At 40.9% G+C, this 13400-nt stretch overlaps 1 protein-coding gene across 7 annotated transcripts in view; it reads left to right on the top strand.

The window, feature by feature from the left end:
• Positions 1 to 13400, top strand: part of LOC105917036 (cytoplasmic dynein 1 intermediate chain 1) — a 78990-nt gene that overhangs the window by 31023 nt on the left and 34567 nt on the right. For all 7 annotated transcript variants that reach the window (XM_036145017.1, XM_036145016.1, XM_036145021.1 and 4 more), the window contains 3 exons: positions 2124 to 2295; positions 6200 to 6299; positions 8926 to 9051. In XM_036145017.1, the coding sequence (XP_036000910.1) occupies positions 2124 to 2295; positions 6200 to 6299; positions 8926 to 9051 (398 nt within the window). The remainder of the gene's footprint in view (positions 1 to 2123; positions 2296 to 6199; positions 6300 to 8925; positions 9052 to 13400) is intronic.

The following is a 13400-nucleotide window of genomic DNA, read 5'->3' as shown; positions in this document are numbered from 1 at the left end:
GACCAAGAGAATTGCATATTAACTCATAGCTTTTATGAACTTCTTTTTGGGGTCATACGTTTACAATTGTTCCTACAAACTGTCAGACTCTCAAGACACACTGCAAAAACAGAACTAGAAATAAGTAAAATGTTCTTAAAATTTGTCCTTGATTTGAGCAGGTAAATAAGAGGATTTGCCAATGGAATAAGATTTTTGGATTTAAAACAGGAACAACTCATCTCCATCATCTTATTTCAAGTGTAGTATGTCTAATTATCTTATTTTAGGGGTCACAATACTCATTCCATTGGCAGATGATCTTATTTACCTGCTCAAATCAAGCATAAATACGCTAACTTTAAGAATATTTTACTTACTTTTAGATCAGTTTTTGCAGTGCATTGTTGCAATAAAAAAAAAAAAATTAATATGTCCCTTCTGCTGACATTTATCCAGATTGTCTAACTGATTATATATAAATTATAACTTATAAAATCTTTACATCTGGAAGGTTATGTCTGGATTACATTTTTTAATTACCAAATGTGTAAATGACCCTTTTTTTTACCTTCTGAGAGACTCAATCTGTGATAAATTGCTCGACAAAAACAGTACTTAATAACATTTATCTAAAAAAATGTAATAGTCTTGCTTGTGTTCTTTACATTTTTCCGTGCACGCGTTTGAAAGCGCTGCGTATCCTTCGGCCTTCCTCCCTCAGCTCCTTGCATGCTGCTGGTGAGTCTGTGATGAAACAGGACCGCTGGTGTGTGACGCTTTCTGCCCAGCCACTGGCTGTATCTGATTGGAGGGGAGAGGGGGGTAGGTTACAGTCGGGGTTAAGGAGGGTCCACCGTATCAGCTCCATGGCATGTGGGGGTCAGCGCTGATTAAAAACCTGTCACTTGACCCTCCGGCCACATTTCAAAGAAAAGAGAAGTGTGTTTGTGTGCATGACCACGTGAAAAGTTCATGCGGCGTATAACAGAAGAAAGACGCAAGGCTTTTTAGGAGTATATTAAAATAAAAGATGCATTAAAGACTTTGATGGCTAGAAATATCCATATTCAGCTGCATAAAGTGAATCTTTTTTTGGCTGTGGAGGGCAGAAAACAAACACGAGCACACACTTGTAAAACACACAATCGCCCGTCTCATCCTGGCCTATTAGAAGGCCTGGCCTTTGATCTGTGCCACTCGATTCACTGGGTCTTTTCTGACAACTCGTAAGAACGTACAAAGGGATGAGGGGATCAAAGTCAAGAGGCAGGGTAAAGGTCGATACATGTGCGCCTGCATGCGTTGCGTGTTTGTGCGTAAAACACCGTGTGCGCTCGGGGACAGTGACTTCAAAAACCGGACGCCTTGCTGCGCAGCCATTATGTTCAAAGGGAGGCGGGCCGCTCAGAGGCCTTTGTTTTTCTCTTGTTTATGAAGTTCTCGCTGAAGGATTTCACTCGGAAACATCTATTAAAACTGTCTGTAGTTTATGGTGTCCTGGATCGGATTCTGGTTTTCATTGAGATGAAGAGAATGCTAATCTGTTTGGAAGGACAGAGCCTTTGTGTTTGTTGATTTCTTTCCAAAAAAAAAAGTGCTGCAATGGCTTTTCTAATTGAAGCTGTAAAGCATTTTTTTTTGTTGATCCGTTTAAAATGAACATGCCTTCCTGTGACACAGGTGCCACTTATCCGTCCCTCAGAACTAGGACAGTATGACAATATACTCAGGTCCCGAGGTTGAGACGATAACGTGTTCATTAACATTTCTAACTACGGAAAGCTGCGGGGGGTGTGTTGTTCAAAATCTCGTAGAAATCTATTCAGTAAACAGAGATTCTATAAAATAGATTTTTAAAAACCTTCATTCTGTTTATGAAAACTCTAAAACCATCAAGTAGTTCGATCCTGTAAAAGATTGAAAACATAAAACATCAAACAAATCACCTTTCTGTTCTTCTTACGCAAGAACCGCCACTGGATCTCTTATCCCATGCGTGGGATTTAAGGAAGCATTATGGGTAGTTTCTGACGCATAACTATCAGATTTGGAGATTTAATGTGAGAATTCTGCACAATATCCTACTATATGAGTCAATTTTTTATGTTCCTGTCTTTAAGTTGTTTTTTTTTACATGCTAGGCTCTTTTCCTGTGCTGCGGGAGCTGACAGAAGAGGAGAGGCAACAGATCCTGCACTCCTCCGAGTTTCAGAGCTTTTTCGACTGCAGCATCCGGGTGATGGAGCGAGCGCTCGCCGAGGACGGCGACATCTTCTTTGACTACAGCGGCCGTGACCTTGAGGACAAAGAGGGGTGAGGAGCTTTGACCGTCTGAGCTACATCCTGCAGAAATACAGTAAATGCAGTAAATACAGCTTGGATGCCATTGTGCAAATATTCCAATGATTTGTCCACATTTGTAAAAATTGATGTGGACGCAATCTAGATATAGTTTAGAGTGGATCAGGATATGCATCTAATGCAAAAACTGCAAATGTGCTAGAACTGACTCAGACCCGCTGTGTCCTCCGCGGGGGCCCAGGAGCTGCTTTGTTCTTTGCAAAGCACGTCTTCATAGTGAGGTCATGCTCTCAGATGGGTAAAGATTCCTGTGAAGTGACACCCATCGCTTCTTACACAGCATTCTCTTGTCATCTGAGCGACTGCTTACAAAATAGAGGTTATCAAAGCGTTGGGTTGGAGTTGTTCTAGCCAGAAGTGCAAAGCTGTTTTCGGTTACTGCTCTGCTATTATGGAAGAGCTGCTTTCGCTGCTTTGCTTCAACTTTGACCGCTGCAGCCACAGCGAAGTACGAAGCCTGTGGTCAAATACAGATTATGTCTAAAACAGGCCGAGGCCCATTGCTCAAAATCGGACCTGCTATTTTTTTTCCCACTCCCTCCTTCCCTCCTTCCCTCCCCAACAATGTGCTTTTAAGAGCGTAAGTACATAACCCACATTCCACTGCCTTGTTTCATTATGTACAGTCTCACCCCACATGGCAGGGGATGGTGCGCATATATTCTGTTAATTGGCGCTCCAAAAAGCCGACTGTGTGCAGTCCGGTCACGTTGTCCTCTTAGCGTTGACACGGATAGTTTAGGCTAAGAAATAACTGCTTGTTGTACAGCTTGCTGCTGTGGCCAGTAACATAAAAGGACAACATGTAGTTTGACCCCAAGGAATATGCTCATCGCTGGCTTAAATTACAGACTCTGTATGATGAAAAGCAAAGCATGCAGTTTTCCTACTGCTGTTTGGGGGATATAAAACCGTTTCAATTTGTTTAGCTCCTGTGGAGGGGTTTAAACAACACCAGTACGCATTTTGTCTCGGTAGATACATGGTATGAATAAGTGGAAAAAAAGAAGTGCAGCTATTCATAGCAAAGGCTGTTACTGTACCAATGATTTAATAGGCCAATGGTTAGAATGCTTGCAGCTAAGTTGCGTAGTATTTAGCTGGGATTTAATGTGATAAAACACAAAGCTGTGTGCAATTTACATGACGCCAGCTGTAAGACTGCTCTGCCCACCTTGTAATGGTGGTGATAATGAAGCTTACAGCCTTATCTACCAACATTAAGGCAAAGAAGATGGGGTAAAAAAGAAATATTCAAGAGTCGTACCTCAAGTCATTGAAGTTATTTTAAGGTAACCACGGACAAACTGACATTAAACCCACGATTAGCTTACAAACTTATACCCAACTCTTCTTCTTCTTCTTCTTGTTTTATGGCGGTTGGCAAGCAACTTAATGATGTGCATTACCGCCATCTACTAGAGTGGAGTGTGGATCAGGATGCTATGTATATATTCTCCCTCCAAAAAATAAATATAAATAAAATAATAATAATAATAATAATTATTATACCCAACTCAAAATCTATATAGATGCTATATTAGTTGGATGAGTGAGGCAGGTATATGTAGGCAGAGGATCAGGTGCAATGACTTCAAGGTAATCAGAGGCAGCAGGTGGATTTGATAATGGTGATGAGTGGTGGCTGGGAGGTGACCGAGCAAAATGGGGAATGAATGAAACATCCAAAAACGAAACCCAAATCATGACATTAGGAGTGCAAAATTCGCTTTACACTACCTATCAAATGGTTTGTGCAAAATTGGAAGTCTGCTAAGCTGATCATATCCCAGAAAGACTCAGCTTATGCAGCCAGAAGTTGCAACATACAGATATCCAGAACACATAAAACACAGCAGAACCATCACTAAGTATTATCCCTTAATTTAACCAATAAGCATACAATGTAATTTTGAACAAAATGTAAATTTTTCTAGACTCCTTTTAGGTTTTGGGAGAGGAACAAACACTATTCCACTCTCTGAAAGTTTCTGTTTAACGAAATCCCTGTGACTGCAATGCATTTGTTGTGTAAAATCCTGACAATGTCATAGGGAGGGTAAAAGGCCTGCAGCACCTGCAGTAGGCTGTTTCACTTTGGGACAAATTGGGATCGCTCATTGGTCAGTTACTGATGAGCCTCCAGGAGAGATTGACAGGCAAGGTCACGCAAATTGTCAAGTGGAAAGTAAAGAACAAAGGGTTTACTGTACTTTTGGTGGAAATACAGCTTCCTCTGCTCTCATACGCTCAAATAAAATCCAGTGCAATCTAACAGCTTCAGAAGTCATTTAATTCTTGAGTGGTCTGTAAGTAGTGGTAGTCTGCTCAGGTGGGAGGATCTGTCGACAGGATAATTAATAATCCTGAACTCTACAAATTCCATCCCAGAAGAATAACAAAAAGAAAGAAAAGCAAAATAAGTCCCGTTTACAAGGGGACACAGTAAACATACAGAAGATGGTGCTGTAGACAGATGAGACCAAGATTAAACCTTTCGGCATACATGCAATCTGTCCGTCCGTCCGTCCGTTGTCTTCCGCTTATCCGGGGTCGGGTCGCGGGGGTAGCAGCTTCAGTAGGGAGGCCCAGACGTCCCTCTCCCCGGCCACTTGGGCCAGCTCCTCAGGAGGAATCCCAAGGCGTTCCCAGGCCAGCCGGGAGACATAGTCCCTCCAGCGTGTCCTGGGTCTTCCCCTGGGCCTCCTCCCGGTGGGACGTGCCCGGAACACCTCACCAGGGAGGTGTCCAGGAAGCATCCTGACCAGATGCCCGAGCCACCTCAACTGGCTCCTCTCGACGTGGAGGAGCAGCGGCTCTACTCTGAGTCCTCCCCGGATGACTGAGCTCCTCACCCTATCTCTAAGGGAGAGCCCAGACACACTACGGAGAAAACTCATTTCAGCCGCTTGTATCCGGGATCTCGTTCTTTCGGTCACGACCCAAAGCTCGTGACCATAGATGAGGGTAGGAACGTAGATCGACCGGTAAATCGAGAGCTTCGCCTTTTGGCTCAGCTCTCTCTTCACCACAACGGATCGGTACAGCACCCGCTTTACAGCAGACGCTGCACCGATCCGCCTGTCGATCTCCCGCTCCATCTTCCCCTCATTCGTGAACAAGACCCCAAGATACTTGAACTCCTCCACTAGGGGCAGGACATCCTCCCCAACCCGGAGAAGGCACTCTACCCTTTTTCCGGTTCAAGACCATGGTCTCGGATTTGGAGACCATGGTCTGGTAATGAATCTGTGCAATCTGTTTCTTTCTTTTTTTTTTTGAAAACTAACACTGCACATAAACCATAACACACCATCCCTGCTGCATATTTGCTGAGTGGGTGCTTTTCTACTGCTGTGACAGGGAGGCGGGTCAGAGCTGATGGGTAGATGGAGGTAACGGAGTGCAAAGCAATCATGGGGAAAAACCTGTTAGAGGCTTATAATGACTTCAAACTGGACCAGAAGGTCTTCTTCCAGCAGGACACCTACCCTAAACACACGGCCAGGGCTACGATTAAACGGTTTAACACAAAGCATATACACGTGTCAGAAAGAACCAGGCAAAGTCCAGACCTAAGTCCAAGAGCAAGCCATAAATCAGGATTTAAAAATTGTTCTTCATCCGATCTGTCTAGGCTTGAGGTATTTTTCAAATACATATCGGGAAAAGTTTCAAAAGATCTAATTACATTATGCCGGTTGATGTTTTTTTTTTTTTGCTTAATTCTCTTCTCCTTCATCAGCTATCTGCAGCTAATTGCTTTTTAATGTATGTTTTTGGAATGCGTCCCAGATCTGGACTTTAGCTTGGGTTAATGCATCACCTCATATTTGATCGTCTTGTCTGCTTTCAGAGACTTGGGTAGCGGCTCTAGTTTGTCCTTCTGCAGGCTCTTCTATGATGAGCACTGGTCCAAACATCGTGTGATTACCTGTCTTGACTGGTCCCCTCAGGTGAGGCCTGAAATGTTTTGTTGTTTCAGTTGAAATCCCTTCTAATAAAACTATATCACTCTGTTAATTTGATAAGAAATCAGTAATTTTGGCAGGCTGCTAACCTCAAAGTTTAATTTCCTCTCTTTTTGTGTTTAATATCACAATTATCCACCTGCCTTTAGTTTCAATGACATGATGAGATGTCGAAAAACTTAATTGCATGCCTGCTGCAACTCTTTCACGCAAAGTATACTGCACATCTGCACCACTAGACACAAGACTAGACTCAACACAAATAGCACTCTGATTTTTTAACAATGACCAAAACATACCATCACAATCATTAGAGTATTATTGAAATGTTTCACTAAGTGAAATAAATTATATATATTAATTATGCACAGACTGATGTTTGAGCGTTAAGATGATTTTTCCGCTAACTGGTAATGAAGACGCAACATCTATGATTAAACTTGTACATCAGACCAGTAAAAAAAAAAAAAAAAACATGTTTATTGCAGAGTTGCGGGCTTAAAGGTACATAGCCACGTTATATGCGTATAAAACAAGACCAAAAATGGTTTGATTATGATAAAATAATGTTATATACATCAAACGTCCACCCTGATAGTGTTTTCATGGTCCTTTTTTAGCCTAAATATAACCCAGCAACGGGCACAATGAGCAGATATAAACAGACATGGCGCCATTTACAGGCAGTACCGCAGAACTATTAGAAAGCCAGATGCCGGCTAATAAATCACTAATAAATAATGACAGACCGAGCCTGACCCCTCTGCAATGCCTTGCGCTAAAGCGGCAGCTCGGGTGATCGAAGACCAACCATCTACAGCAACTCTAAGAGCCTCATTTCAGAACATCATGGAGAAATCAATTGATCAATTTATAATGTTGTCTGTACTTAAGGCTAAGAAGAGCATTGCTATTACTAATATCACAGTATTAGGTATAATTAGTATAAGGACATTTACACACGTCAATCAACTCTGCGGTCACATCTGAGCGATCGGCAACTTTAGCTTCCAACTCAGTAAACGGCAACTTTCATACTGTAGTCTCAATGAAATTCCTGTTATTATTTACGTTTTATATAAAAACGTAGATCTGGGACGCAAACGAAGAGGCGATTGGTTAAGGTTTAAGGAAGCAAACAGTAGAAAACAGCAGTAAGTGGTAAAATGAGAGGAGCTTAAATACTGGGAGGATGAGAACTGGAACAATGGCAGGGGTTGATTGACTAATTGATAGCAGGTGTGGAGAAGGAGCTGGAGGAAAAACAGAGGAGAGGGAGAGAGAGAGAGAGAGAGAGAGAGAGAGAGAGAGAGAGAGAGAGAGAGAGAGAGAGAGAGGCAACAGGGGAAGAAGGAAGATTATCTAAATTTAAGTGAGGATAACTAGACACAGGGAATAAACTAAAGACTGTACAGAAGGGACCTGAAACAAGGCTGATCTAATAAATGTAAGAAACACAGGACGACCAGGGGAAAACTCGATGTAATGAAAATGACTTGGATAACTAAGAAAAGACTGAGATATCAAACAAGGAATAAAACATCATCTAAAGATACTGAAATGCCAAAACAGAACAAAAACCAAAAACAGTGCAGACCGTAACAATTCCAGTCTTTTCCTTCTTGGAATCATAAATTTCTTTGCGTTTCTTTTAAATTGGATCTTGGAGCTTTGTTAATTTTTTCCACACTTCGCTGGGAGACACTTCCCTTGTTTATCCCCTGCTGTGCATGCGCACTGTCGTCCTTCCGTTGTTGTTATTATAAATAAACATGAAGGGGTTTATTTACTAACAATTTGAGCAAAAAAACACCAAAATAACAATGAATACACCAGCAAGACATGGTAATCTTTCATAATAACTTTGTATGCAACCAGAGGGAGTTACTGACATATACATTGAAAATTTTCAAATAACGTGGCTATGTAAAAGTATGTTCCAATATTTGCTTGAAGGTTATTTTCAAAACCTACTTTTAAGCTAACAAACAAGCCTCGTCTGAACGTATTTTCTAATTTATTGAACACTGCTGTATTGCTTAATCTCACACTTCTCTCTGCAGATGCTTCACTCACCTCTGAATGCTGGTTAGTCGAAACTGAAATTGATGATGGCAATGTTGCCTACTTGCTGACTAATTTGTCTAATGTTTTCTGGCCACTTGGTTGCACAACATTGAAATTTCAATCCTTTTCTAGGCCAGTTGATCATTTGATATAAATGCAATAATAATAAATAAAACTAAACAATATGATGATGTCATATAAAAGTAACATACCCTGTCATGACGCAGCAGAACAGTGTGAGTTTGTCACCATTGATCCCAGTATGCATGCACTATTCAGACTGGAGAGAACCAAGAGCAACAAAAGACATGACAGGACTTGATGTTTCACAAAAAAAACTTTTCCTTTCCTCACGTTTAGACCCACCTGTCACAGAGTTTCCTAATGTTTCAGCACATATTGCAGGATAGGTAACAGTTTGACAGCAGTTGGAAGAAGGACATGAGATAGATTATCTTTTCATTGAGTTTTTTCATTCAAATATAAGCATCTCTGCCTTCCTTTTCCAAGTTCTCATGGTTCATTTCATTCTCTTTTTTTCCAGTATCCTGAATTACTGGTGGCGTCCTACAATAACAATGAAGATGCTCCCCACGAACCAGACGGTGTTGCCCTGGTGTGGAACATGAAGTTTAAAAAAGCTACACCAGAGTACGTCTTTCATTGTCAGGTACGGTACCTTCAAAGCATCACATACTGCTCTTAGTACACAGTACACAGCAGTGCTAATGGGATTGTTTGTGAGGAAAATGTGAGGTCTGTGCGAAATCCTTTTCCTCTGTCCGTTCTTTAGAGTTAATTAAAGGAAATAAAAATCCAGTGTGGCACCACACGCGCTCATTTGACATTTAAAATGCAAAAGGAACCAGTGGAGGCCAGATTTTAAAAGAAACTGAGGTCTAAGTGGGAAAGACAACTCATGGACGGGTGTGACGCTAATCACAAATGACACAAAGAAACTTGACGGAAGGAGCAGAGAGGGAGCTGAATGATTGAGGGGGAGGACCATCAAAGGTCCCATCAAACAGGCAGGGCCATGTATAGATGTTTCAGTCGTAAAAAAGATGTGGTGTACTGCTTTCTAATCCAACGCTGCATGTGTTCCTGTTAGCCCACCCATGCTGATCCTCCCACAGGGACACTGTAACAACGCTTCCTCATACAAAAACTGCTAATAATCACTTTGTTGCGATCCACTTTGCTTTTTAAGCGACGTTAGGAATAAACATGCACTGTCCCCGTCAAGGTTCGTCCACATATGCTGACACACTGCACTTACGTAAACATTTCCTGCTCTACATTGACATTTTTGGAGCACCTAATTCTTCTGCTGCACCATCATTTATGCTGCTGCTGAAATTCATGCGGTTGCACGGACGGGTCATGGCTGCGCATTATGTCGCTGCAGCATTGTGTGGCGTTTCCATGCGGTTCTCTGATGAATTACGTTCAGTGCATGTACATCTGACTTTATTGACAGTGTGGCTTTTGTGATTCATGCTGATCTGTGAATTGTCAGCGCTCAGTTGTAGACTTTCTGGATCGAGAATATTTGAGTGATCAGGCGATAACATGCTCACTTTATCAAGTTTTTTTCCCCCCCTTTTTGCAGTTGTGTGAAAAAGAGCCACCCCACAGTGTGTTTAACGTTTAGTGGAAGTACAAGGACTTAAACACAAAAGCAGTTTTCCACTGAAATATTATGAAACGATTCTGTCCCACACTGCCTTGCTAAGGTATTCATACACTTGTATCTTTTCACAATTTGCCACAGTAAATCATGAACTGTGATGCATTTTATTGGGAGTAAATGTCAGGGTAAGATCAATAGCTCAGGGAAGGAGGTTCTGTAAACAGGACAAACGTTGGTTATGGGCTCCTCAAACTCTGCAGTTGCGTAAGAGTCGCAGGTAAACAGGCAGCCATTGTTAAAAGATGTGCTTCTTGGCGTTTGCCACAAGTCATCTCTGCACATCACATGCCAACAGGGTGGCGGCAGCATCATACTGTGGGGACGCTTTTCTTTAGTAGGGATATGCAAGTTGGTCAAAGTTAATGGGATGATAGATGGAGCTCCTGGGGGGAAAAAGCTGTCAGAGGCTGCAAGACTTAACACTGGGTATGAGGTTTACTGACCAGCTGCAAAACCAAAAATGCAATCAAAGTCATAATACTATGGGTGCCATCAGGGCTCGTTCATGTGTTAGAAAGGCGCAATCAAGTTCTTTACCTATATCTGTGAGAATCAGTGTCAAGTGCTTTACGCAGATGCTTTCAATCCAATGTGACTGAGTCTGAGCTGTGTTGCAAAAAAAGAATGGGAGAAAAAAAAACTGTCTATAGGTGGGCAAGGTTTTTACATTTTTATTTGTAAAGCTCTATGAGAACCATGTGTCCCTTTCTTTTTATTTCACAAATACAAAATTTTTTTGATGGTCTTTTACAAAAGTTCCCGATAAATACAGTAAACTCAGTGTCCAAACCGAAAAGGTTTAAGGAGTCATTGTGACAGTGCATTGTGCTGCAGTTTAATTTTCTTACACACTTTGATTTGTTTCCTGATGCTGATTTGGACAAATGCTGAGAGGGAAGAAAGGTTCCGACCATGAGTGAACTAAATATTCAGTATAACCCATTCCATCATTTAGTGTTGACAGGGCCTTTGTCTTTTATGTTCTTAAGAAGGGAAGAAAAGTGATTAAAAAAACAACAAAAAAAGCAAGGATGAGAAGTTGACGATCAAAATCAAGAAAGAAAGAAAGAAAGAAAGAAAGAAAGAAAGAATACGGCATAAATCAGTAATTCTTCTGCCACTGCATGGGGGAGCATTATGGAAAGTGAAAGAAAAGTCTTATTTTTCCTCCTTTACCCTGTGGTACCTTATCCAAACAGAGCTGAGGCTCTAGTTAGCTATGGATCAGATGGCTCTTAATGTGAAAGCATATTCTGCTGTTTAACCCCCAAAAACCACAGGGCCTGGTACCGCTTCCTAACTGTTTTTTCTTTTTTTTTCCTTTGGCCCTTCTTGACTTCTACCTCTTGACTGTTGCAAGAAAAACAGAGGCTAGACATGTGCTTTCACCCCAGCATCTGTAATTATACAAGCTGTTGGCTACACCCTCACAACACACTCGAACATGCATATATTGCACACTGTGTTGCACCACATGCCTGCCACTGGCACATACTACCTAATCTGGTTTTATTTTCAGATTTGTCTTGTCCTACGTGTTTTACATGCGTGTCTGGTACAGCACAACTGAATCAAATGATTGCATGACCTCCACAGCAGCCGCCAAGGGCTGCAGAGGTTTCTTCATTACCAATTTATTTAATACAGGTGTGAATACAGAACACTGGGTCCCAGGGACAAGAATTGAAAACCACTGCTCAAGCTACTGAAAGATCCTGTTCATATATTTAACCTATGTTCTATAAATTTGAGAACCTTTCTGTAGTTCACTCTGTGTTTAAATTGTGCTGCTTTGCTGAGTGGAGACCCCGCCCCCAAGCAGCAAATCTTGCAAATCATGTATTTTGATCCCTGCCTGTGTCTTCGAATCCAAAATGTTCTCACTCATTTTAATTAACTTGACATTTTATGTTTTGCTTGAATGGTACAGTTGCTGCTGCTCAGATGCTGAGATGCTGGTCAGTATTTGCTTTTCGTCCTCATATTTTGGCCGTCTGGGCTTTTGCTAACTTCAGAACATGACGCACAAGATGCAGGTGGGATCAAGGGCAGAAGCATACGCAAAATAAGAACGTATAAAGAATATACCAAGATAAAATGTTTTAAAAAAATATTTTTTGTGAAGGTTGAAGCCAATATTAACATTTTGTGCTAATTGAATGATTGTTTGATTAACTGCACAGTCCAAATAGCAAGGTTTTGTTGTTGGCATTAGCTGCAATTTCATATGTAATTAAATGATGCTTGTCTATTGGACATGCAATACAGATTTCACTGTGCTCTTTGATTTTCGTGTCCATGAGTGTTTTTTTAGCTTTGTTCTATAGTATAAGCCTCCACATTTATTATTAGGAAAGAACCTTAAAATAAATTAATCTTTTATTGGTGTAGAATAATTTCACACGGCAAAAATTATTGGTAATTTCATGCAGTGAAGAGAAAAAAACATCCCCTGCTGAGAGGACTACAATTATTGGTAATATTTCACAAAGTTGAAGTACATAGAGAAAGAATTCTGTGTCTACTCCTCTTTGCATGAGCTCTCTACATCTTCCAGATTTCTCTCATGCTCTCATCGTTTTGTTTTATGCCATATCAATCTGGAGTGTCTGTTGCTGAAATGTAGTGTTTATCAAACTCCATACATCTGATTGTCACGTTGGCATGTGGATAGCGTCGAATGGACGTTTTGGGGCCTTGTTGACCCCAAGATACCACTCAGCCGCAGTTTTCAATGAACTCTGGGTATTGTTACCGCTCTGTTCGTGGTGACAAGTTAAATTTGAGTCCTGCTTCAGCTTGGTTTGGCACAGAAACAATTATTCTTTATTTTCTATTCAAGTGCTGTAGGTTTTCTGGCTCTAAAATGTGTTTGTTCTTTAATAAAAAAAATAAAACATGAGCTTGCTTTTTGTATATTTGACATAAAAAAAAATATTCAAAAATGAAGCTGAAATGTTTCTATTTATTCTGAAAACCAAGGAAATGCATTTGCCATGAAAGGCACCATGGAGAACAAGCTTGGTGGAAGATGTTTTAGTAAATAATGCCATTGTAGTCTAGTTATCGTTTTGAGCTGCAAGATCTTGTTAAGTTAACCGAGCTGTACCATCTGTCCGTAATATACAATGGTAAAAAAAAAAAAATATCTCAGGACCAGAAATCATTCAGCCTCACAATACATTATAACATGATCCATAATCAGCGATTTGTGTTCTATGATTAAGTTTAAATTTACATGGACAAACACACACACCCTTTTGGGCCATTAACCTGTAATATAGGGACGAGAGTGTGTGGGGAGGCTTTATACTGCAGAAAACGGT

The sequence above is a fragment of the Fundulus heteroclitus genome, chromosome 13 (genome assembly GCF_011125445.2).
Source record: "Fundulus heteroclitus isolate FHET01 chromosome 13, MU-UCD_Fhet_4.1, whole genome shotgun sequence".
Lineage (NCBI taxonomy): Eukaryota > Metazoa > Chordata > Actinopteri > Cyprinodontiformes > Fundulidae > Fundulus > Fundulus heteroclitus.
Note: the sequence above shows the minus strand (reverse complement) of the source record. Positions and strands in the feature narration are given on the sequence as shown.